The 24,505-nt window shown below is 45.7% G+C and overlaps 1 protein-coding gene across 6 annotated transcripts in view; it reads left to right on the top strand.

Moving 5' to 3' along the window:
* Positions 1-3,771: 3,771 nt before the first annotated feature.
* Positions 3,772-24,505, top strand: part of CYFIP1 (cytoplasmic FMR1 interacting protein 1) — a 79,059-nt gene continuing 58,325 nt past the window's right edge. For 2 of the 6 annotated variants that reach the window (XM_032982472.2, XM_042788948.1), the window contains exons 1-3: positions 3,772-3,994; positions 23,672-23,795; positions 23,978-24,067. In XM_032982472.2, the coding sequence (XP_032838363.1) occupies positions 23,679-23,795; positions 23,978-24,067 (207 nt within the window). In that variant the 5' untranslated portion in view covers positions 3,772-3,994; positions 23,672-23,678. Of the gene's footprint in view, positions 3,995-14,209; positions 14,397-21,942; positions 22,000-22,611; positions 22,712-23,671; positions 23,796-23,977; positions 24,068-24,505 lie in introns of those variants that run through there. The other 4 variants (XM_042788946.1, XM_032982468.2, XM_042788947.1 and 1 more) reach the window with 4 other exon arrangements.

The raw sequence follows: 24,505 nt of genomic DNA, 5'->3' as shown, positions 1-24,505 counted from the left end.
AGGGAGCTGGAAAGCAGAACTAGGAAACCTGCTTGCTCCAATCTGTTTGAGACGGTGGCATTCAGCACTAGGAGGGAAATGGGAACCACAGAGCTGCACACACCATGTGCTAAGGGGTATTTATGAGTATGCCGCACGCTTGCTGTCATCAGCTGTGCTTTTGGCAGCTCGTGTGCTCTCAGGGGTAGGAATTTGGCTTTTCTTGGAGTTAGAGATGGGTGTGGGTGACTAGATCACTGCATTTGCTCAGTCTCTTCTGCTTAAACTCTTCCAGGTGCTGTGCCCTTTGTGTAAGCGCCTGTCTGTCTCCTCCTGAGAGCTGAAACAACAGGTTTGCTATATGTGGTGTGGAAATATATAATTTTTTTGTAGCCTTGCTATGATTTAAATCACTTGTCATGTCTGACACAAAATGAAGTCTGTGCTGACTTGTGTGAAAAATCTCATCCAGTACTTTAGAGTATGGACAGTTGGCTGATATGTTGCCAGAGGTTGGTTTTAAACTGATTTATAGACAATTACTTATTTTCTTTCTTTGGAGTTTTGCATGGTGTCCTGTTCTTGGGGTCATTGTGGCCACTGCCTGTCATGATTTCATAAGTACCTTTCTGTGTCAGGTCATGGAAGTTTCCTGTGCTGCCTTACCTCCTTTCTGAGGATGAACAGATGTCTGTGGACTCAGCAGATGAAAAAAAAAAAACAAAACAAAACAAAACAAAAAACAAACTAACAGCTGGGCATGTCATTAAGCTTAATCTCTAAACTGTCTGAGTGCAAATGTGCAAAGCCACAGAGTACATGAGCATTTTAGACATGACAGACACCTTGTGGCAGGACCACAAGATTGCTGTTGAAGCTTTCAGGCTGCTATGGAGTGGAACTCTTCCGTAGATTCCTGCGGGCTCCTGCAGGTTTTCTTTCATTGACTTTGGATAAATACTATAAAGCCCAAAGAAATAAATGAAAATTCAGGAAGTAGACTTGTGGGTGTCTGTGGCTAGCATAGGGTCACGAACAAAGGCTTTATCTGGTCTGCAGACAATTGCATTAAGCTTGTTTCTACCATATTATCTGATGTTCCTCTGGTTTAGATGTAGGGTACCTAAACTGCCAGGAGCATGACACATTGGTGTTACAGATCTTGCTAAGGATCATTTAACCCAGGCATGGGTTAAATACCAGGTTTAAATAAATACCACCCAAGAAAGGGCTGTTTGAGATCCTAAGTCTAGCCATTATAAAAACCCCACCTATTTCCAGGGGAGAGGAGGATCAGTTAATGGCTTGATGGGGAATATGTAGGCACATATGTCTTCAGGCCCAGAAGGCCGGCCCGTGTTCAGTGTGGCAGGGCTAATTAAGAAGGATGGAGAGAGGAGAGGGAGGAGCAGGTCATGGAGACCCGCTGAATGCCTTTAATTCAAGTGCTGTCCTTGCAGTGCTTAAATTGGACGAGAGTGGAAAGAGCAGGGAGTCGTGGGGCCATTCCAGAACTAAATCAGGCAGCTGGAATGGTGTGACGCGGGCTCTTTTAAAGTGGTTTGGGTAAGGGTGCCTCGTGCTACCTGAGAACATAGACGTCCAGGTGGTAAAAACGTGATTGTCCCCTGATTCCGTCATCGCGTAGAAAAGCAGCACGAATCTTGGCGAGCTGCCGCGCGTCACCATCAGCTGTCATCGGTATGGTTTGATCTGATCTTAGAGGCAGCCATAAACTTGAGCACGGGGACGTCGGTAAAGAGCAGATTGCTCTAGCAGCGGGGGGAGTAGCTCCTTCGCCCACTCAATTCCTTGGGAAGGAGCGTAGCGAGACCTGGGGCACCAGCCAGTCCTGAGGACAAGCTGCCGGGCCGGCGCGGCGCCGGTTGGCAGCTCCTTGCTTTCATGCAAAGCAGCGGCTCCTGGCACCAGGAGCTTGGGCTTTCGGCAAGTACGGGAGTGCTACGGCACGCCGCCCGTTCCCGGGGGCAAGCCGCCGTGGATCGGATCTCCGTGGGAGCGTCTGGCTTTGCGTGGGGTAAGTTCCCCCTCCTCGCCGCTCTGCGGCGGCTCGGTGACGGGGGGGGGGTCTCCCTGCTGGTGTGGGCCAAGTTAAGAAAAGGCTGGTCTGAATTTGCACTCACCCAGGGCAAGGAAACAAACCCAATCACTTATTTATTTATTTATGTACAAAGGTGAGTTATTCTTTCCTTCAGCAAGCTCATTGCCCCAAGCAGGGTTTGTGGAGAAGGGCATGGGATGAATGGCGTTGGACAGCATCAGCTATCATTGTTAGAAATGAAGCATCCAGCTCTGGTTGTGTTTTACAGTTGTGACTGAGCTGGGTTTGGAAGCTAGGCTGATAAGGAGCCGCGAGGGGTGAAACTCGATAATTTAGTATATGCGCTCAAAATACTTACGAATATATACAGATAGTCAAAGAATAAGCAGCCACATCCTAGAAAATAAATTGTTTCATAGAAAAGACTATATTGCAGCGCTGGCGAAACTAGGGCTGTGAAGATGTGTCTGTGATATGATGAAATGGCAACAATAACATTTTGCAGTGATGCATAACTTCACCACAGGCTGTGGGAATTCTTGATGATACGGAATGGGTGGAATAATTGGATTAGACAGTACTTGAAATAATGAGAATTAGGGGGTTTAGCAACTTATCCCTACTTTCCAAAGGCTTTCTTGTAGATGGTGTTACAAAAAGGCTATTTAAGGAAACTTAATACAGTGGAAACTTGTTTGAGAAAAACAATAGATTAAGGACTAATTATTCTGTTCTCAGCCCCAAAAAACGTTAATAGCACAGTGTCCCACTAACAGCTGTTGAAAAGGGAGACCTAAAATTGCTTGCTACAGCAATACTGTGTAGCTTGCTGATGATTAGAGAGGATTTTCAAGAGTAAATGTTGGATGCAATTTAAAGCAGTCAAGTACAAGCAAATAGGCTCTGAGGAAAAATTAACTGGAAGTTCCCATGCTCTCAACTGACCGTAACCCTACGTACAGTCTGTTTGTGGATTCTGTCTGCCATAAAATAGTGGATGGAAAGAACAAGCTTCAGCGAAAAAGCTGCCAGTTTCATTTTGTGGTGCACCATCAAGTTCATGAGATGATCCTTGAAGAAACAAAAGAAAAACATAACTTGAAATGGGAGAACGTTGCATGGAAACGGGAATCAGAGTTTAGAATGAGCGAGTATCTAGGTGCTTGTACTTTTTTTACAGAAAAAAAAAATAAAAGCGGGATGTGCGGAGAGAAATAGCCCTCCTTGGGGTTTGATATTTTTAGTTTCGCCCAACAGTGCCATTTCAGGAGCGAAGCCGACATGCGCGAGCACCCTCTAGAGGACCTTTACGAGGGTTTCCTGCGGGCTGCCCTTCGCTTCTGTAGGGGGGTAGGTCCTGCAGGAGCTGCCCCTCGCCATCCTCCCCAAATTGTGAACTGATAGAAAACCAGTGGGCCCGCTGAGGCCGACCCCGACCCGGGTGGGGGGGGGGGGGGTGGGTCCCGCCGCGGTGCTGGGGGCACCGGGCTCCCTCCGCTTTCGGGTACTCGCCCGACGGGAGCGCGGTCGTCTTATCTCTGGATTTGCCTTTTGCCGTTCGGATTTCCCCGTGCCTGGAGCCCGGGGAAGGAAGGAAGGAGGAGGAGGAGGAGGAGGAGGAGGAGGAGGAGGAGGGAGGAGGAGGAGGAGGAGGAGGAGGAGGAGGAGGAGGAGGAGGAGGAGGAGCCGGAGCTTGAGGGGGGGAAGGGGCGGCAGGTTTGGGATGAGGCAGGAGGAGGAGGAGGAGGAGCTGGAGCGGCAGGAAGGGTGTTTCCCTGCGCAGCTCCCGGTTGAAGTGACTCACGCAGGAAACTCCCCGCCAGGCGCGGCCCAGGAGCGGAGCCGCCGGCCCGACGCGACCCTCGGCGGCGGCCGGGCCGAACCCCCGGGCGGGCGGACAGACGGACAGACGGGCCCCCTCCCGCCCTACCGGGGGGAGCCGGCGGCGAGCGGGTGAGTAGAGGTTTTCCCCGGGCCCCGGAGCGGCCTGCCCGCGGGGTGGGGGGCAGTCCCGGCGGCGGCGGCGGCTCCGCCGCTCCCGGTGCGGCTTCACCCCCCTCCCCGCCTACAGCCGCCTTCTCTGAGGCCCCGGGCGGGTTCCGCGGCCCCTCCGCGATCCCCGTGCGCTTACGTTTGATTGATTTATTCCCCCCCGCTCTTATTTTTGGCACACACACACCGCCCCCCCCCCCCCCCCTCCGGGCTAACCCCACCTCGCAGCGGGCTGCGGCCCGCGGGGCCTTCCCCGGCCGCTGCTCGGGCGGAGCCGGGCCCCGGGGTGCCGGGCGTCGCCTCGGCTGTGGCGGGGAAGGGGAAGGAAGGGAAAAAAAAGGGAGGGGGAAGGAAGGGAAAAGGGAGGGGGAAGGAAGGGAAAAAAAAAGGGAGGGGGAAGGAAGGGGAAAAAAAAAGGGAGGGGGAAGGAAGGGAAGGGCGCTGCGGGGCGGCTGTCGGCCGCAGGCAGGCGGGCAACGGGCAGGTGGCCGTTCCCTCAGGCGGGCACCGCCGGTGGGTGAGGCCTCGGGGGTTAGTTGTTACCTAAAAGCCCATTTTTAGCCCCGTCTTTTGGGTGTGGGGTCTGAATCGTTCCGTCTCACGCGTAGCCCGCGTGTCTGTAACGCAGGGGTGGTGGGAGTTCTGCTTCCCAGGCTGTCCATGAGCGGATCGGATGGGAAAGCGTAAAAGTAAAAAAGCCCCGTGAAAGTTCGTCCCGCTCTAAAGGTGAAGGAGATGATCTAGCATCTGTCTAAGGACGTAGAGTAACTTTGTCTAGAGGTAGTTTTTATCCAGTTATAATAACTGTGCTGTAGCGAGAGCGGCAGCGTAAGCACAGGCTCCCCAGGTGGATGGTCTGGTACCCTGTCCCACTCCTCCCTGTCTCAGATGAGCAAAGAGATGGAGACAGACACATACTTCGTTGGTGTGAGCATTCCCGTAGTTCATCAGCAACTCTGTGAATCGTCTTTGCCTTTCAGTAGGCTCGCATTGCCTGGATTTTTGTTCCTGCGCCGTTCGATGGCAGGTCGGAGTAGCAGCACTGAGACACGTAAATGGTTGGTTGTGCCAGGGAGGCTGTTAGGAAGAAGTTGTTTTTGTGGGATGTAGCCAGTCTGCCTGCAGTGGTGGCTGGAGAGTGCACGGTGGAGGGGGAGGAAAGCTGTCTGGAGGAGTTTCTTCTTAATTAGAAGGTCATACCGCCCTTTGCTGTAAACTGTGGGAAATGGGAAGCTTAGGCTAATGAGTGACTCCAGTCATTGTGTTCCAGTTACTTATTTGCCATAGCTTTATTGTAATAAACTTACTGAACACGTCCAGATGCAGTGGTGCTGGTTAGCGTGTTTATCAAAGTGGAACTTCTAATAATGCTATAATGCAATTCTGTGATCTCTGGATTATGTTTATGTTAATTGCACATACACAAACCATTTTGTGCTCAGGCCAAGTATCTCTGAGCTATGTGCTAGAAAGTGCATTGCTATTCCTTAAGTGTTCTGCTTCTTGGCTTTATTTAAGTCCTACTTTTACTTCTTAAAAGACTCTTTTTGCGTTTGTAAACAGAGTTTCTCCTGATCTGATGTAGAAGGCTCTTTAAGCATTCCCAGCCAACTGGTCTGTGAAGTTTGGCTGGTGCAGGCAGCCTGTGTCTCTGTAGCTGCCAGGAAGAAGGAGGAGGAGGAATTTGGAAGCAGCCTTTACAGCGTTGGGGTACAGCAGGAAGGCGTAGTCCCAGTATCGTCAAAGCTTGTTTGGCTTGCCCTCTAGGAAATCTACAGTAGTGCTTCGCAGCAGCAGCTTAGATTTATTTTTTTTTTTTTTTCTTGTGTGTGTGTATAAAGAACAATGTGACTTATGGACCAGCTCAGTTGTACTTTGTGATCTTCATATTGCTGCACCTAATTTTTTTTATTTATTCATTTTGAGAATAAACCTCTCAGAATCTTAGAAGAACAACATGTGCATCTCCTCCTCCCTCCCTATCCCCTCCTCTGCTGCAGATGAGTAGAACTTCATGTGCTTTATTTACAGACCTCAGGTTTGGTCAAGTCCTGTTGAGGGTCATGATGAGGAGAGTGGAGTGGTGTTTGAAATGTGTTCAGCAGTGTTAACTTAAAATGTCTCACTTCACAGATATCACAATATTTAAACCTAAGTGGAGCTGAACTGCATAAGTTGTTTTAAAAAAATGAGTCTATATTATAAGAAAGGGAATGTTCCACAAACAATCCAGACTTTTCAATCCTTGACGTCTGAATGTCTGACTTATAAAAGCTGGTAGTCCTTTAGTGATGTCTCTGTAATATCCAGAGCGTTCATTATCAAATTTCTGGTTTCTTCGGTTTCCCTTGGGTGGAAATTGGCCCCTGGGCTTGAACATGCAAATTCGCTTGACTCATTAGACAGACTTTAAACTGTAATTAAATAATTAACAGATATATGTGCTGGCTCCATGTTTTATGTTAGAAGTTTGTCTGATACACTCCCTAAGTTTTGGTTAGCGCTTTGCTTATTCGTTCTGAGAGAGATGTCTTGGAAGGTGGCTCGTTCCCGAGGATAGGTTTCACAATCTTGTCATAACTCTTCTCAGAATCATCTGATTTTTATTTTTTGTTTCGTTTCTCAAAGATTGCCAAAATATTCAGGCTGAGGTGGAAGCTTCAGTGGATTTGAGCTGCAAAATTGCAACAAAAAATCTACACCACAGCTCCTTTTATTGGATTCAGTTTTATGCATCCTTTTGCCTGAGAACTGCTAGAACTTCTTGGAGTGATAAACAAGAGAAAATTATTTTTAGCATAATTTCCACACATATTTATGTGTGCATCAAGATGGTTTCATTTTACAATTGCTCTATGTTCTCAGGGCAAGTTCTTCATGTGGTTCCTTTGTTGTACCAACAAGTAAAATAAACTTTAATGTCGGGCGGCGTGTTATACCATAGCGAATCAGGAGTCAGCTGTGTGATTGACTTTGTTTCTCTAAAAACAGTGACAGTGCAAGTTTCTGAATTTTTACTGTTTATGCATTTCTAAATAGCTGTAGTTAACGAAGGTGAGCCCCCAGTTAATAAGCAATTATTCTTGAACGGAGTTAAGCGCTTGTTCACCTGGGGATGCTGCAGGAGCTCGGCACCAGCCAGGCGTGAGCGGCTGGTGAAGGGGTTCGGGTGGATCCGTCCGTGTGCGTGGGAATGGGGTTCACTGAACAGCCCCGAGCTGCCGTTCGGACCCGCTCTCGGCTAGATCACACAGCGAGGGAGCAGTCAATGTAACAGGTTTGGAAACTATGGATATTTAGAACATAGACTCCGTTACAAGCAGCCTCTGACAGACCTTCTCCCCAGGCGTTTTGTTAGTGTTTGGCTACATTGTTATTTGAATACATAACAGAGGAAAGCCACCTATATTTGTCTTTTTTTTTTTTTTTTTTTGGTGCAGATCTGACACAGTAACACGAAAGAAGGACATTTCAACATTGTGAAATATGATTGTATACTTACAAAAACTTACTGAGAACTTAGTAATGGTGCTTATGTTTTAAGCTACAGACATCAGTTTAGGATTCTTCTTTGCATATATCCTTAGAAGCTGACGTATGTAGGGCTCAGGCTTATGCTTTGCTGTGGAATACTGATAACGGAGTGTGTATTGATTTTCTTGGTTTAAGTGTAATTCCATTAATCCACATCACCTGCCTTTCTAGTGGTAACATTAATGCATGATGAATTAATGAGACTTGCTACGGGAAGAGAGAGCGTGTGAAATAGCAGATAATCTTTCTATCTCTTGGCATCAAAAATGTGGTAACTCAGCTTTTGGGTAGCTCCTTATCTCCTGTAAACACAGTGGCAAAAATACCTGAGGCTTGTTTTCTTCGTAGGACTTAAAAGATTTTGTCTGTGTCAGTACCTACTGTTTGCTGCCTACCTCTGTTATGTCTATAAGTACACCTGCATTCATAAATGTGTGCATTGTGGAGAAAATCCTGTCTTCAAACAGTTGAGTGTTTTTTTGGGGGGGAAAAGTGGCAGTCCTGGGCTTTTAACGCAACCCTACTTTTTGCAGTTAGAGGTGGGGATGGCATAAATAATTGTCAGGCATTTGCTACCTCAGGAGAAACCCCTCTCCCCTCAGGCTGACGGTCAGCTGGACAGCAAGTGGATTTATAGCTGTGTAGCCTTTCTAGAGAAAGACCATTGTGGAAGAGGTGATTTAAGGTTGTGGGCAGCAGAGTTGAGAGCAGATCTGGCTGGGGGTGCTGGGGAGGGAGCCCAGCTCCCCAGGCTGTCCCAGCTGGGAGGTGGCAGTCCCTGCTGCCGGGGACAGCAAGGAGCAGCGCTTGTGTCCTGCTGCCTTATCTCTTCCCCGCATCTCCTGCAGCTGTTTCACACTGCCAGACCTCTGCTCCCACTGGCAGGGACCCCGATGGGGCGCCAGTCTCGTGGCCTGGTGAGGCGCTGAGCTCAGGGAGGGCTCTCGGGGTGCAAATCCCTTCGCGGGCGAGCGAGCTGCTTGCCGGGCTCTCCCTGCGTGGGGTTTACCCGGCTGAGGCCTGCCAGGTGTGGATTTGCAAACCCTCCAAGCCACGCTGCGAGGTCCCCGTTAAACTCTTCTCAATAACGGGAGAGAAGGGAAGGGGAACGTGGTGGTCCTGCTCGGTGGTTCCACGTGTGTGGTGGTGGGATGGGTGCCCGGGCGTAGGCACGGCTTGAAGTGAACGTCCTCCGCAAGAGGGGGAGGTTCTGCCTGCTAACTTTAATAAAGCTTTTCTTATTTCAGGTAATTGGGTAACGCGTGAGGAACTGACGCTTCTGTTCTTGCTTTCGTTAGAGGTAAATGCCAGGGCAGGAGGCTGTGGTGTGGTGCCCTCCTTCCCCTGGTTTGCGAGCGCTCCTGGTTTACAAATCAGTTGCTCCTGGGGTGAAATTGCACGATTTCTCCGTGTTTGGACCAGATTTAGGGAGATTGTCTCAGTTTAACGGGGTGTCTCTCAGCAAGCCTCTCACAGGGCTGGTTTCTGCAGGTCTGCTTTTCAGGAATGTTGGTCAGGAGGTGGTAGAATGACCAAGCAGCTTTTTAAAGACAAGTGTGAAGTCATGTGGAGCAAAAAAACGCCATACCCCTCCACTCCCTCCTCCGAAAGGCATCTTAAGACTTCAGGCTGTGTGTAGACTTAGGCTTACTAGATGTCATACTCTACAAATGATTAGCAGGGTTGAGTCTCACTAATGTTCGTATGAATTAATACAGTATTCAGTACAAGTTAAAAAAATGAATGGTGCTTTTAGTTTTAGAAACAAATACTTAGATTTCAAAACCAGTACTGCGGTTTTATGTTAGGACATGAGTCTCAAGAGTTGATATGCTAAGTAGTGATTCCAGCTGTGTAAACGGTACAAGGAGCTTTTGGAGAAGCTCATTTTACGCACTTATACGAGAGATTTGTTTCTAGGGTTTAGCTAAATACGTGGTAGTGCTGTATGTCGCTTTAAAATCCTTTAATTCTGATAGGGGCATGGACACTTTGTTGGCAGGAAATAAAAATGCTATAGAGCTGAACTTGATTTATAGTCTTTCAGTAATTATTTTAAGTGAGCTCACTGACATATATTAAATCAAAAAGCAGAGTTCACTGACTTATACATTCTGAATGTAGAGTTCAGGTAAACTGTCATGACACATTGTGCAGGATAGATGTGGACGCTTATCAGGTGATATCAGAAGTAAAGCTTTCAAGGAATTTTCACCGAAACTGCAGATTTTCATGTGTTTTATGGAAATGAAAGTATAAAATGTTACAGATGATGAGCTCTTTTAGGGGAATAAGAAAGCTTAAGAAACTAAAAGCTATTTGTTTATTTCTGTTTTCTCCTCCATCCTGTCCTGTAGTATTTCCTTAACTTTTTTAAGACAACTATTAAATTATAACTTGCTTCTTGTCTGAGTTTCCCCCTCCCCGAAATGCATGCAATAATACTTTTTTTTTAACAGCTTCTGAAGCCTGTTTTTTGTGTGTTTTGTTTTTTTTTTTTTTTTAAATACTGTAATTTTGCAAAATTTTACATTGTTCTCGTACTGTATTGGATATTAAATAGAAAGCTGCTTTTAAGCATGAATAGTACAAATTCACCTAAAATATCTTCCAACTTATTTTTCAGGTAAAGCAGTGTAACATTTTGTTTTGTTTTGTTTTTCCTTTGCTTAAATGAAAGTTGAGAGAGTTGTATTGTTGATTTACTAAGTACTTACAGGTAGAGGGAAGGAGTGGGAATGAGAGCACACAGCCTCTGTTCCAAAGTGTCATTTTTCTTGAAGCCTTTGTTCACTTTTTAAACTTTAAGGCAGTGCCGAAGCCAGAGCTCCAGCTGCAGGTTTGCGTTGCAAAAAAACCCCGCTGGAGACAATTAATGCCTGTCGTGCCACCGGGAGGCACATGCCGAAAGACGGAGCGGGGTGAGGGGTGCGGAAGGGAGATTTGGGGGGCTGCCACTAGCTGGGCAGCTGCCCCCCACGGCGCCGGGACCGCCGGCCTCCCCGCAGGCAGGGGCTGCTGCCAGGAGCCCTAAGGCTGACCCTGGAGCGACCGTGGCTGGAACTGCACTCGGGACGAGAGCGTTATCCTCCCCTTCCCCGGAGAAAACGGTGTTTTCTTCTTTATTCCTTTCCAATCTTGCGAAATGAAAGTACTGCTTGAGAACTCACACGCTTAAAGAAATGCTTTGTCGGAGGCTGAGGGGTCGTGTTGCTCATCAGTTTGAAATCTAAAGACTCCAGGCTCTTGCCTTTCCCTCGAACTTTGTGGCTCCTCTCCCTCACCCGTACTGTGACAGGCGGGTGCTGAGCCCCCCATCCCCTGCTCCTTTCAGCATAAGCACCCAGCTGTGCCCTTCGGGATTAAAGTAACACCAGGTCCTCCAAGCCAAATGCAAAGGACAACCCACCCAACCCGTGTTGAATAGGCAAGAGCGGTCTGTGAGGGTGGTTCTGCAGGGTGAAAGGTGCTGTGTCTGAGCAAGGATGGGCTCACTCCATGTGCACATGCTTCCTCCTCCTATTTCTGGGGTGGTTATTGCTTCTTGCTGCTCCCTTTCTCCTTATTTGCAGAATCCTGACACTGGGAATCTCTGCTGAGAAAGGAGAGAGTTTTTCACAGCTGCTCTGTCTTGCCCAAAGCACTGCAGTGCAGCACTGATTCCTAACACAGCCATGCAGCAGCAGGAAGGATCAGAAACAGAAGTATGGAAGAAATGCGTGCTGAGGACAGCTGCAGGAGATAGCAGCAGCACAGCAAAATGGATAAAGCAGCAAAACAAGAAGATTAAACAGCAGGGGAGGGACAGAGTGAACTGGGTGAGAGGAAAAGAACATGAAAAAGAGTAGGGGAGGGAGTTAGTCAAGAAGCAAGAAGAAGAAAGAGCTGGAAGTTGAAGAACAAGCAAAATGTAAGTTGCAGTTGGTGCAACTCAAAGATGTAACATCAGGGAGTGTTAAAGGGGGTGAGGCACATAAGTGTATCAAAACAGATCTCAGCACACCTAACCTAGAATGGGGCAACATTTAAATCTTTAACATCATTCCAGCCTGAAGAGAGGCCAAATATTGCAGAAGGCTTTTTAATGCGTATGTAAATTTAGGATTAATGGATTTTTCTCATGTTCACTCAGAACTAACTCAGCCCTGTATTTACTAAGTTGGCACAAATCCCCTCAGCCATCTAGCCCCACCAATAGCAGATTCTTTAATTTTATATCGGCAGCTTCAGGTTTAGGTACACAGATAAAATGAACCAAACAAAACTCCTCTCTGAATTCTTGTAGCACAAGTGCCATTGCAGAGGGGTTGCATGCTGCAGACCAAGCTGCAGCGACAGGCTCTGCCTCCTTGTTCACATGTGTGGGATGCCTTTGGAGCTGACTTTACAGGCTTAGGCTTGTCCCATATCAGCGTAATGAATTCTCAAATGAAACAAATGGGGATGAGCAGAATCAGTTTTCCATTTTTGAAATGTGTGCATCAAACTGTGGTTGAGATTCCTACGTGGAGATAGCATTTGACACTGCATTTTATCATCAGGAAGTTGCATCTCTCCTCCAAAGCTTCAAGATCTGGAATGATACAGCAGGTGCATAGCACTTAGCCAGGCCACCTGTCAAAATACCCAGTGATAACTTGCTGCATTGTCCCTTGCAGTTGCTGCTGCTATAGAATTAGTATGGGGCTCATCCACATGCTACTGCTGGCTGCTAACACAGCAAGGAAAGATCAAGCCACGCTTGTGCTGGCTTGCTAGCAAGAGTGTAGTGACTCCAGCCTTGTGCTGTGGTGCAGGAGTGCTAGGGTTAGACGATGTTCTCTAATTGTGGGAGAGTTTTCTCACTGATGCTTTAAAAGGGAGTAGCTAGTAGACCAGCACTTAGTGTCAGGCCTGGAGAAAGACAGTACGGTCCCACCCGTGGCTCACCAGTCTCGATGCAGGCTCCAAAGACCCTGGGGGTTCCCATTTATCACCTCTTGGGATGATAGTAGAGTGTCAGGCCTTCCTGTCATTGGAAATGTGATTGAATTTGTCTAGGGCGTTGGAAGGAAGCGCCTGTAGTTGCTTCTTGACAAGTGTGACCTACTGTCATCTGAGTGCTGGTGGTCCCTGTGTCAGGGAGCTGTTTCAGCTGCATGACAGCATCGTTAGCAGCGATGTCCCCCTGACCTTGATTATCTTGTGAGAGGGAGAAACAGCACTGACTCACGAAGGTGTGGCTTTTAGGTTGCATGAATGGTGCTGCTGCTGCTGGCCAAAGTATCAGGTACTGCACAGAATTTGGTCTTTGATAGTGTTGTAAAAGGGTAGAGGAGCAAAAATTTACCAAATGGCAAGAAAATACTATTTCTCATGTGATCTGCAGCTCAGAATCTAAGTTTTGTTCTGTAAGCAGGATCACACTATGTAACCAAATGATGAGCTGTTACAACAATGGTAGAAACAGATGATTAACCTTGAAACAATCCATTATTGTGTATACCTGACAAAAAGCAGAAGCCTACGTAGGATTAATGGGAAGTAGAGACAGCGAACTGCTAGGAACTGCATATGTCTGTCAAATTAGGAGGAAAGTAGGTAGAAGGTAGTTCCAGCAAGGGGTGGCAGCGACCACCAACTCGTTGACCACCAATTCTAATTACACCCCAGAGTCAAAAGAAGGTGGTGGAGAGGTCAAACTAGGCAGGCACGCTAATTTACATGCTAAGTGTAGAGATTAGGAGCATTTAGCAGATATGTATCAGTGAGTTGGATAAGTATAAATTGTAGTTTTTGGGACCAGGATGTGCTCTCTTGGGACAGGCACCCCTGCAGGCGCATCCACATCAAATCCAAATATCTCCACTCGTGTTTTAACTGGCTCTCTGCACACCGGGTGAAGAACCGCCGGGTTTGGGACAACAATAAGGCTGGTGTATCGCTGAGCACTTGAACCTTGCTTGCACAGTCATAGCGTAGCTGTTGCTCGCGTAGAGATGGAGATTGTGATGTTTCCCTGCAGGGGACAGAAGCTGCACAGGTGGCAACGTAGGCTGCCTTGATGAAGAGGATTGTGTGAAAAAATTCACACGTGACTGAATGCAAAAAGCTTTTAGTTTGGGAAGTTGAGATTTTCTTAAAAAAAAAAAAACAAAACAAAACAAAAAAAAAAACCAAAACAAAAAACAAACAAAAAAAAAAAACAACAACCCCCACCCCCCCAAAAAAAAAATAGTTTTTCTGTGCTTTAGCCTTACATTTTCCCCCAAATCTATGCCTTCTCTGGAAGCCTGCTTCCCCCTCCGTGCCCCTCCAACGGCAGGGCAAAGCAGTTGATGTGAGCCACGCTGCCCCGTAGGAGTCTAATACTAAATTAATTGTTTCCATTGTGTGGCCATTCTTCTGGGGCTTGCTGTGCTGCTGGGATGGGATAATTCAGTGCTGGAATTTTTGTTTTTCTCTTTTACACCTATTGAGCCCTTTTTTTAGTCCAATCACAGACGTATTTTTGGAAGCCGAACAGTGTGTCAAATCTGTTGCACAAAGGACTGTCAGCTGCTGTTTGCTTTCTTCTGTCTTTTACTTTAATCAGGCAGGCCAGTAAATGATGTGAAAAGCATTTCTCTTTGCTACTTTGGCTTATGCAAATCTGTTGCTTAGGAACGAAGAGGAGCTCCAGTCCCAAAAGGAACATCCTATACTCATCCCCTTGGCAAAAAGGCGGATTGTGCCAACCGGAGCACAGAAAAAGAGCATTCAAATGGAGAAGATCCAGCGCATTGCTGTTCTCTGAAGCACTTCAGTTATCGGTCTGTGAAAGTATCTTCTGCTCAGTCTGACTTGATAGGTATGCAGTTGAACAGCCGAGGCTTTCGAAGGTTAACGAAAATAGAACTAAAAAGGAGTTTTTGAGAGAGATCTTGGAAGTTGGAAAGAAAAGTGACTATTATAGTAACTGCTGTGCTGTTCTTGGAAGAGAGAATCTGTTCCTTTTGATAGCTCTTCCCTTCACAAGGGCCTTTTGTGATCAGAATCTCATGGTTTAACTTGAGTAGGAACATCGCACAGAATATCGAATCCAATTTTCTCAGTAGAAAAAGTATTTAATTCATTTTCTGCAAGCCAGTGATACAGAAGAGTGACGCAGTGGAACAGAAGAAACCTGAAAATGTTGTGTTGCTATAGGGATAAAACGTAACTTCTGCTGCTGTGCAGATCAAGCCTATTCCTGTGAGAATGTTGCCATTAGTTCCCATGGAGTTTGCTGAGAGTGGTTCAGCAGGCCATTCAATCATCTTTTTAAATTTATCTGTATTTTAATTTATCTGCTTCTGTGCAAGGACTGCGGAATGCCTTTGTTCCTCCTTTTGGGAGGATATATTTCTCTTCTCCCTCTTTAGCTGTTGTACCTAGAATTTTCCTGATGTTCATCATGGTATTCAGTCCCGTAAAGCAGGGTAATCTTTTTACTTATGTACATATGTATGTATGTTTTAAAAAGACAAAACAACTCATGTGGATACGTATTTCAATTCATGGATTGCATGGCAATTGTAATCTCCAGTATCCATGCCAGGCTTGAGATTTTGTTTTAATTTAAGATTCCAGGATGCTTTTGAAGACTTAGGAAAGAAAAGAGGCAGTGTCAAAGGAAGTGCTGTTTAAAGTGCAGACAGACTTCCTCTTTGTCTTATTTTGAGCCTGGGAACATGTACCAGCAGTTGGAGATCAAATGCATCTATTTAGAAGCAAAATGAAAAAATGTTTCCAGTGGTCTGCAAAAAGGCCTGGGGCATCCCTTCCCACACCTGTTTTCAGTCAAATGAAAGAGTGTTCTCATCTGCAAAGTCGTAAAATATTCTAAAATTTATGTAGCCCAGCATTTTTTTTTTTTTTTTTTGTTAGTTGTTCAAACTCTACCTTAATTATCTCACTCTTTGGCGTGATCCTCCTCCATTTCTGGGGCTATGAAATAATTGTTTCCACTTACAGATGCCAGTGTTTGAGATCTTTTTGGGTTACGCAGAGCACGGTCTTACCACAACCAATTCCCTGAATGTCCCAAACCACCTCTGCTTTCTTGGGCTGTATTCTCACGCTAATATTTGCCCGTGTTTTACTGGTGTTGGATGCATTATGGTGGTTTCCAGAGCTGACTCTGTACTGGGCACGTCCTGTGCGGTGGGCTCTGCCTCAGCACCTCTTCTTGCCCCGCGCGGCGCTGAACTGACGGTGGGAACTTCTCCCGCAGTGGAGGAAGAGACAAGCTGGTTCTCACAAGGCTCAGGCTTTGCTGATCCCAGCTCAGAGCACAGCGGGCGGCCCCTGGCAGCCAGCTGGAGCCCAGAACTGCTGACCCAGCTTTTCGTGACCGGGGAGGGGGCCCCAACCTCTCCTCTCCAGCGAGCGGTGGGAACTTGCCCCGCGGTTACGGTGGCCACGGGATATCTTTTTCCTGAACTGTTTCAGGCTGTTCGAAGCGTAACTTTACCTGCATTTCGCGTGGGTTCACGCTGCTTTAAAACTTCAAGTTTTCTGGGAGCTGGTGGTGTCGTGGTTTGAGCGTGGTCGGCAGCCAACCACCCTGCAGCCGGTCACCCACCCTTCCCCCTCCCCACCTGGGAATGGGGGGGGGGATCAGAGGGGTGAAGGGAGACTCGCAGGTGGAGCTAGGAACAGTTTAATGATGGTAATAAAACGAGAACAATGACAATAATAGAAAAACAAAATATAAACGGGCAGCGCACAGTGTAATTGCTCACCACCCGCTGACCAGTATCCAGCCTGTTCCCGGCCAGCGATCCCAAAATAAGATCCTGCAATCGCAGTCCCTGAAGAGAGAGAGAGAGCTCCTTCCCAACCACCCCTCCTCTGTATAGTGAGCATGACGTTCCATGATATGGAATATTTCACTGGCCATCTTGGGTCTGGTGCTTGGGCCACGCTCCCTCCCTGTGCCCTTGCGCACTGGCAGGACATGGGGAGTCGGAGAGTCCTTGAAATCTCAGCAGCAGCTGGGAACATCAGTGTGCTCTCAGCATTCTGCTCATACCAAACCCTGTGCTAAATCCAAAACACAGCACTCCTCTAGTTCCCCAAAAGGGATATTAACTCTATTTCAGCCCAAACCAGGGCATGTGGTTAAATGACTGAAAAGATAAGCTTTGGAGAATTTCTTAATTTTGTTTTTTGAGATGTGTATTTAAGACACCGGTGTCCAAGAACGATGAAGTAAACAGTCCCTGTGGTCTGACTTGTATCATTTGTAAAAACGAGGAGTTGATGATAATTTCAGCGCTCAACTCTCTCTTTTGCATCTGAATTGTGTCTTTGTTTTATGCTTTGCTCCTGGAAAAGCACTTGCACTCCAGCGTTTCCCTGTGCGACCCATTGCTTTTCATAATTACAGCAGGAGGTTCGATGGTGCTGCTACTTCTCTGACTCTTCTCACCCCGAAATTCAGCGTCACTCAACTCTTTGCCCATTTAGCTCTTCCCACCTGCCTAGCCAGGTGCAGCCGGAGTGGTGGTGTGTGTATTTAGGGCATGGAAGGAGGGATGGGGTCTGTCAAAAGAGACAGCGGCTGTAGGAGGGCTGCTCGGAAGAGGCTAGGACCTCTGGAGAGGTTTGCTCTGCTGTCGCTGCCGTGGGGACAGCCCGGGCAGCTGGCTGTTCGTTCAGGAGCAGGTGGGACGTGCCTCGTTTTTCAGCACCCGTTTTCAGAGTCCACCCGACGAGTGGGATGAACAAGTGGATGAAAGTTATTTCATCTGTCGCTTTTTCATCTACCATTACTAGCTTGCTGCAGCACTTAATGCCAGGGCAACTTGAAGACCCAACCCAGGTGAACCAAGGCACTTGTTTTTCTCTCAGACTACTGGGGCTGTTCTGGTAATTCAGTCGAAGTTAAGATGAGGAAAGCGCAGATCCTTTACATCAGTGTCTCTTTCAAAAAATTTTTTTTTTTTTTTCAAGGAGATCACCGTCCATGAATAGTTGAGCTGTTGCCTAAATGAAATGAGCCTTTGCTCACCTTATCAGCTCGAGTGGGCTGGGCGGTGAGGTTGGCTGGGCAGAGGTTCCCCGTGGCATTGTCTGCTCGCTCCTCAGAGCCTTCCCTTGCCGTGCAATCAGCTAAACCCTTATTTTATTTTCTAGGGCAGTTTACCTTCCAGGGCAGGAGGTGAGCATATGGCAGCAATAGATCCACTTGTGTCCATCGCCTGATCTTTCCGGTATGCAGGTGTATGCCAAAAGATGTGCTGTAAGGAGCTGACAGCAAAAACCACCTGGAAATTGTCACCATGTCCAGATGGTTACCTGCTGCAACACACCATGGTTCAGGTGGGAAGGCTGCTGGCTTACCACTGATGGTTGTGTGAGGATAAACCCTCAAAAGATTTCAAGGTGAGGGTGCTTAGGTGTTCTCAGGGTGTCAAATCTTTGAGTGAGTGATGCAAAGGAAAAAATGCCTGTCAGCTATGGGGTTTAGCTTTTTGTTATTTTTGTTTATTTGAGGGAAGTTTAACATCGTTACTCCTTTTCTCAAAAAGGAGATCAAGGATTGCCATAAAGTGAATGCTTCTGCTTGCTGTGTAATAGTCTAAATCAGTGCCTTCCGAAGAAAAGTTGCTTTTCCTGTAGCGTGATACTCTCTGCACTTTTTTTTTTTTACACTGAAGTATACTATTTATCTGCTTTCTGTAGGAATGGTCACTTGACAACTTTAGTCCGGGAGGTGCTGTCAGTTTTCAAGTAATTTAAATGGCGTGTGTACTTGGACCTCTCCAAGGAATTACTTTCTGATCTTTCCCTATATATTTTCAGGAATCTCAATATACCTTTTAATTTTTTAAAAATGTTTTGTGATAACATGATACTGTCCTCATCATGTCCTGATCTTGTCTAACAGAGGCATAGAATTTAATCTGATAATTTTTGTGGTGAAGAGCTTTATTTTTCATCTGTAAGTAGACGTCATCAAACCCAGTTATTTGAGGCTGAACGTTTTACGTTGGGAATTGGTATCTTTTTAAAGCTCAGCTGGATAGATTCTTAGGGCCATTAGAGGCTGTTTCTGGGGAACTCTTGACCAAATGATTGTGGCAACGGCTAAAGAGGAACTGCATGATAATTTCTGCATTTCTAACAAGGTCTAAGAAAGCTTACAGTTACCTAAGTTCATTTGCTTTACCCGCATTTATTGTTTTTAAAACTTGGTTGCTAGCTACAAATTACATCTGTTGGATTGTGAGTGCCGTTGCTGAACACGTGTAAGAACTATCTCCTATCATTAAGCATCATCTTCCTGTTTTATCTATTTATAGACTGAGTGCCTGAGATGTGTTTTGATCTTCTCGTTGGTAAATAATGTGACCTGCTTAACTCTGTCATTGGAAGAAATCTTAAAAAGTCAGTTTTTTTATAACTCCCTAGAATTTGGGGGAATTTTCTTTTACCTTTGAGTTTGAAAGCAGAATAACGTTACAGCAGTCCTCTCTCTCACAGTGATTCTGAAGTTAATGCCCTTTTCTCTCTGCTTTCTCAGTCCTTACCTTCTGTTTTGTTTTGTTTTTTTTTTGGGGGGGGGTGTTTGTGTGTTTTCTTTGTTTATTTGTTTTTCTTCTGGTCACATTTCTACTTTTTGTCCAAAAGGCTTCTCCTCATAATTTGCTCCTGTTCATGTTTTTTTTTTTGTTTGTTTTTTTTTTTTTTCCAAATAGTCTGAAGCCTCAGGAGGCCTAAAAGAGCAAGGCTGAGAGATCATGCTGGGTGTTTTCTGATATGCTTGGCATTAAGAATGTAGATATTTTGCAAAGACTTCAACACTATTCAGTAAGAATGGAGATATGGAAATGGTGTCTCTACGAGGACTCACAGTCATCTCCTCTAAATACCAAAGCAATGTTGTGAGCAGGGCACTGCTTACTGCGCATGGCTGAGAACAACACTACAGAATTACGACATTTGAAAAAGATTGGCAAATCTTTTGTCTGCATATGTTTCAATAGTTGTCCAGCTCTGAAGTTAAATCAGAATGTAAACAATACCGAAAGAGCTTCAAGGTCTGGTGCCCTTTTTTGGTTTGGTTTTTCTTGTGGACAAAATGTGACAGTGAGTTTCTCCATAGCCCAAGCTCTTCTGAGCAGCTCAGACCCACCCGATGCTCAGCTTCTGCAGAAGTGAAGAAAAAGAAGAATATCTTAATTTAAGCTAGTCAGTGGCCTTGCACTAACACACCCAAAGTTTCCTTAAAAATCCCTGTGACTGATACCTCTGATCCTTGGGCACCGTGGAACTTGGCACTGTAAGGCTGGAGCCTGTCTGTGCGGAAGATGGGGATTTTTTTGCTTTGAAATCCAGAAAGAGGACTTGAGAATGGGCACAGACGGTGCTGTCTCCTGCTTAGAAAGCTGGGTGTGCTCATCAAACACCAAAATTTAGCAGAACAGCTTGCTGGCGTATGTGATTCTGTCTCCTGGAGAGAGATGATGTCAGATAATTAATGGTTTCTAATTAAGTTGTGTATGTCCAGGGAAACGTGTTCTTGGAGTGCATTTTGACTTTAGTGCTGTAAAAATGGGTTATGATAAAAAGAGTACAAAAAGAAAAAGAGGATTAATTCAGCAGTAATTCTTACATGTCTTTGACCTGAGAAAATCTGTCCTGGAAAAAATCTCAGGGATGTACAAAGCTGAAAACACAACATTGTAGGAACTTAGTAAGAAAGTAATTCTCACAGCCTGGGTAAGTTTACTAGTATAGCTATAATTATCAGTGTGACTACAGCATTTTAATCTGTTCTCATCTAGGTAAACTCCTAGTCAGGCATTTTTTAAGTAGGTCTTTGAGGTTTCTTACATTCTGTGCCAAAAATGAGTCTGTTAAAGCTCTTCTGCCCAGTAATTTCAGCTGTAAGAACTCATACTGCATTACTCTTAAGGAGGCAAAATTATCCAATTTTTTGTCCTGGGAATTAAATTAATTTTTCTGAGGCTTCAGGGGGAAAAAAAAAAAAAAATCTGGTTTTGTCAGCCCCCCCTCATTGTACATTAGAAACAGCCGTTGTCCTTTTGAGCTGTTTTTATCAACAACAACGGCAGAAAAGAGAGGGGGGAAAAAACCCCAGACTTAAGGAAATCTTTTCTGTCCTGGTTCCAGGGTTTCCCCATCAGGCAAGGAGGTGGCGAGGACCACGCAGTGGTGTCACGCCTGGCTGTGGGACGTTGTCTCCCGGCCACCACGGCGCGAGGGGAACCGAGCTCCAGCCGTGCCCCTGCCCCTGGTGTTGTCAAACCCCACTGCCCGCTTCTCGGGGAGGGGGGCGAGGGGAGGCGCGAATCATGCCCTGGCAACGTTTGCAAATGTGTCAAAGCTGGGCAAGAAGGAGCTGCTTCCTCTTTCACATCTTGCTGGGTACCGGGGTGAAAAAGCTGGGTAAGCCGGAGCGTTGAACTCGGCCAACAAAACACCAGGCACGTGGATACCTTTGGCAAAATTACAGAGTGGAGCTGTCAGCGGGCGACCTTAAAACAAGAAGGCTTTTGTAACAGCCTGTGCCCAATTGCTTATGTTTTCCCGGTTTGAAAAAAAATGCTGATCTGTCTTTGGGAAATCACGCCGAAGGGCTTGGAAAAATGCACCTTCCTGTATTTCTTTTCACAACCCAGGCAGCAGGAAGCTTTTGTTTCTTAGCTTGTGCCTCTGGCCTGGTAATGGGGGTTTCCCTGGCTTGTGCTATTAAATAGCTGGCACGGTACGTGAGATGGGATTTTGGTTTTGTTTGTGTTTCAGTTTCTACTTTCACATTCTTTTCCGAGTATTAAAAAAAAATCCATGGATAGTCTAATGTCTGATAGTCTGAAGATGCTGAAGGTTTACACTTCTGCACTTATAAATATTGAGGCCAAAAGCATGCAGGTGTGCTTTCTGAAATAGCGTGGAGTGAGAGCCATATCTTCAGAATATTTGCTTGTAGTGCTGAGGAAACCAAGTCAGGAGCCTGGCTTTTGTGAATGCCTGGCTCTCTCCTGCAGCAGCGACCTGAGTCATTGGGGGACCGTGTTTTAGGAGGAGAAGGAAGATGTGTGGAATGGGGAGAGGGTGTTGATGCTTTTCTTGCACGCAACGACAGCTCCCCTTTACGTGGAAAAGCGCAGTAATTTTTGGTGTAGAAGGGGCAGCGATTTTTCACTATGGCTTTTGAAGCGTGGGCAGAGCAGAGGAGGAAGAGTTTCAAGTTGGAAGGAGCCTCTCAGTTTAACCAACCTGTGTAAAGTGTGATGTTTTCTTTCTTTAGCTAAAGCTTAATCTATAGATACTCAGGCCAAAAATTAGAATGTTGTTCATTTAAGACGCACTGACTTCTTGGCCACTCTCTTCTGTTTCCTGTAGGATAACACTGTTAAGAGCTCCTCACAGGACTTCTGCCCAGACGTGGAATTTTTTTGGTATTTATTTATCGAAGGGAGGACGCCGTGGTTTTTGGCGGTCTCTAATTTGAGAATAACTGTGGTTCTTGTGATGGAGCTTCAGCTGGGTGTAGGCAGATGTTGGGCAAGCATCCCGGTGCAGGTCTGCCAGCCAGCACTCCTGTCAGTCCAGTCCTTCCTCGTTTTTCAGCAGGAATCACAAGTTGCACAATATGGGTGTTTATTTATTTTAACAAAAACTCATATGCTCAGGCTTGAAGCAGGGTTTGGGCAGGGGCTTCAAGAAGCAAAAGGCCCCTGGACCTTTCCGATGGTGGCTGTTTAAAGTTGTCAGCGAGCTCTCTGCATCTGTGGTATGTTAGCTTTGCGGCAGTGGCTTGGGACGCAGGGTTGGTGAAGATAGATAGGTAATCACTTCTGGCTGCTTCCTTCCCTTTGCTTTGGGTTTTGGGGCTTTTTTGTGTGGTGTGGTTTTTTTTTTTTGTGGTGTTTTTTTTTGTTTGTTTGTTGTTTTTTTGTTTGTTTGGTTTTTTTTTGTTTTGTTTTGTTTTTGTTTTTTTGTTTTTTTTTTTTTGTCAGCTGAGCCCTTCCTTGGGGGTAAAGCTGCTGTTTCTGTGTTTTTTTCCCCAGGAAACCATAATTAGGTAAGGGAAAGCGAGGAGGTTTTTCTGCCAGGCCACTAAAAGCGCAGTGAGCGGTGGAATTGCCAGCGCATCCCGGCTCTCTCTTGGTGAGCTTTCGGCAAAGCTGTGGTGAGATCTGCTCGTTCCCCCCCTGCATGTGGGGGTGGCACAGCATCCAAGGAGGATGCTCTCCTCCTTATAGTCAAGGGCAGTGCTCAGCCGCTCCTTGCACAGTAGTAGGTGCATGGTTTTGCTCTGGTGAGTGGGGGGAAAATAATTTGCAAAGCTCTGTAGAAAAAAAGAGGCAGCTTGATTAGAGGGGTTACCCTAAAAAATGAGGAATTTTTTACTCCACCGAGGAGGATGATTTTTTTATATATATATATATATATATATATATATATATATATATATATATATATATATATATATATATATATATATATATATATATATATATATATTATACAAAAGTGGGTGATTGAGTTGTTCCACCCCACGCTTTCTTCCTAAAATTTCTTCTCGTTCCTGTTCTTGGTGCAAAACCCCATGCAGTGGCAGCAGTCAGAGGTGTATGGGGATTGCCATCGCCCCGAGGGGTTTGGGGCCTCTCCATTACTGACTACTCAAAGGGGATCTGGATGTCCCGGGACACAAAACACTGGAGACTGCTGGCAGCTTTTGACAGCCAGGTCTCCTGAAGATGGCCTGGTAGCAGTATCTGTGCATACAGGTTTGGAGATAAATTGACTCAGAACTGAGCATTAGAAGTCACTCTTTTCTCTATTTTTGGTGTATTTCTGGCGTGCAGCAGTGGGGGGAAGAGAAACATTTCTCAACTCATAGAAGTAAGGAAGAGGATGTTAGTCCTAAAAGTCTTTTTAAAACTTGTATACTAAAACCAACTGGGTTTCAGTTTGACTGTTTCCCTTCCGTTATGATTGAAGGGAAACTGCACATTTCTAACAACATAAACAGTTCCCTGCTCTTTATATTACTAATTTGTTTTCTGTGTATATAGTGACACATGAAAAGTGACATGTATGTGTGTATACATTTTTAACCAGGTGCAGAATGACTGCTCAAGTAACACTGGAGGATGCTTTGTCCAATGTGGATCTCTTGGAAGAATTGCCATTGCCAGATCAGCAACCATGTATTGAGCCCCCGCCATCATCTCTGCTTTATCAGGTATGTTGTCATTGTAGGAAAAAGGGTTCTTCCATTTCCCATCACTGTTAAGAAAAAGAGTATATGCTTTTCAAAAAAAAAAAAAAATCCACCAAAAAAACCCCCAGTGTTTATGTTTGCAATATATATAAAAATTATTTTCCCTTCTGAAGATTTAGTTGTATATTTTGCTTTCTCTGCAGCCAAACTTCAACACTAATTTTGAAGACAGAAATGCATTTGTCACTGGCATTGCAAGATACATCGAGCAAGCTACAGTCCACTCGAGCATGGTAAATAGATGTTCAGATATATGCTTTTGTATTAGTTAGAATAAAAGGAGAGGAACATGTCTTGTGGTTCACTATAAGAATTGTGGTCACATAAAACCAGAAACCAGGTTACCTACAACATTTCCAGGAGGCAGTAAGATGAAAAAGTGTGTGGCTTTTCTTTCTTCGTGCATGTACTTCTTGATGATTTAAAAATTGTCTTTCTTCTTCGTCAACCATTGTTGCTCAGAAGTTTCCTGCTTTCATTGTATGTTTTTCCAGTATTCTGAAGCGAGTTAGTTGTATTGACAGCTAGCTGCTGTAACTTGAATGAAAAATTACCTTCCAACCTCCCAAATTTCCAGTGTTTCTCTGTCAGTTTAGTGGTGTTGAAGGGTTTTTGTTGGCTTCCTCACTGAGGAGTATGTATGTTAGTGGTTTATTGGCCTGCTTTTGTAT

The sequence above is a fragment of the Tyto alba genome, unplaced genomic scaffold (assembly GCF_018691265.1).
Source record: "Tyto alba isolate M040663 unplaced genomic scaffold, T.alba_DEE_v4.0 Super-Scaffold_14, whole genome shotgun sequence".
Taxonomy (NCBI): domain Eukaryota; kingdom Metazoa; phylum Chordata; class Aves; order Strigiformes; family Tytonidae; genus Tyto; species Tyto alba.
The sequence above is the reverse complement of the archived record's forward strand: the minus strand, read 5'-3'. Positions and strand labels throughout refer to the sequence as shown.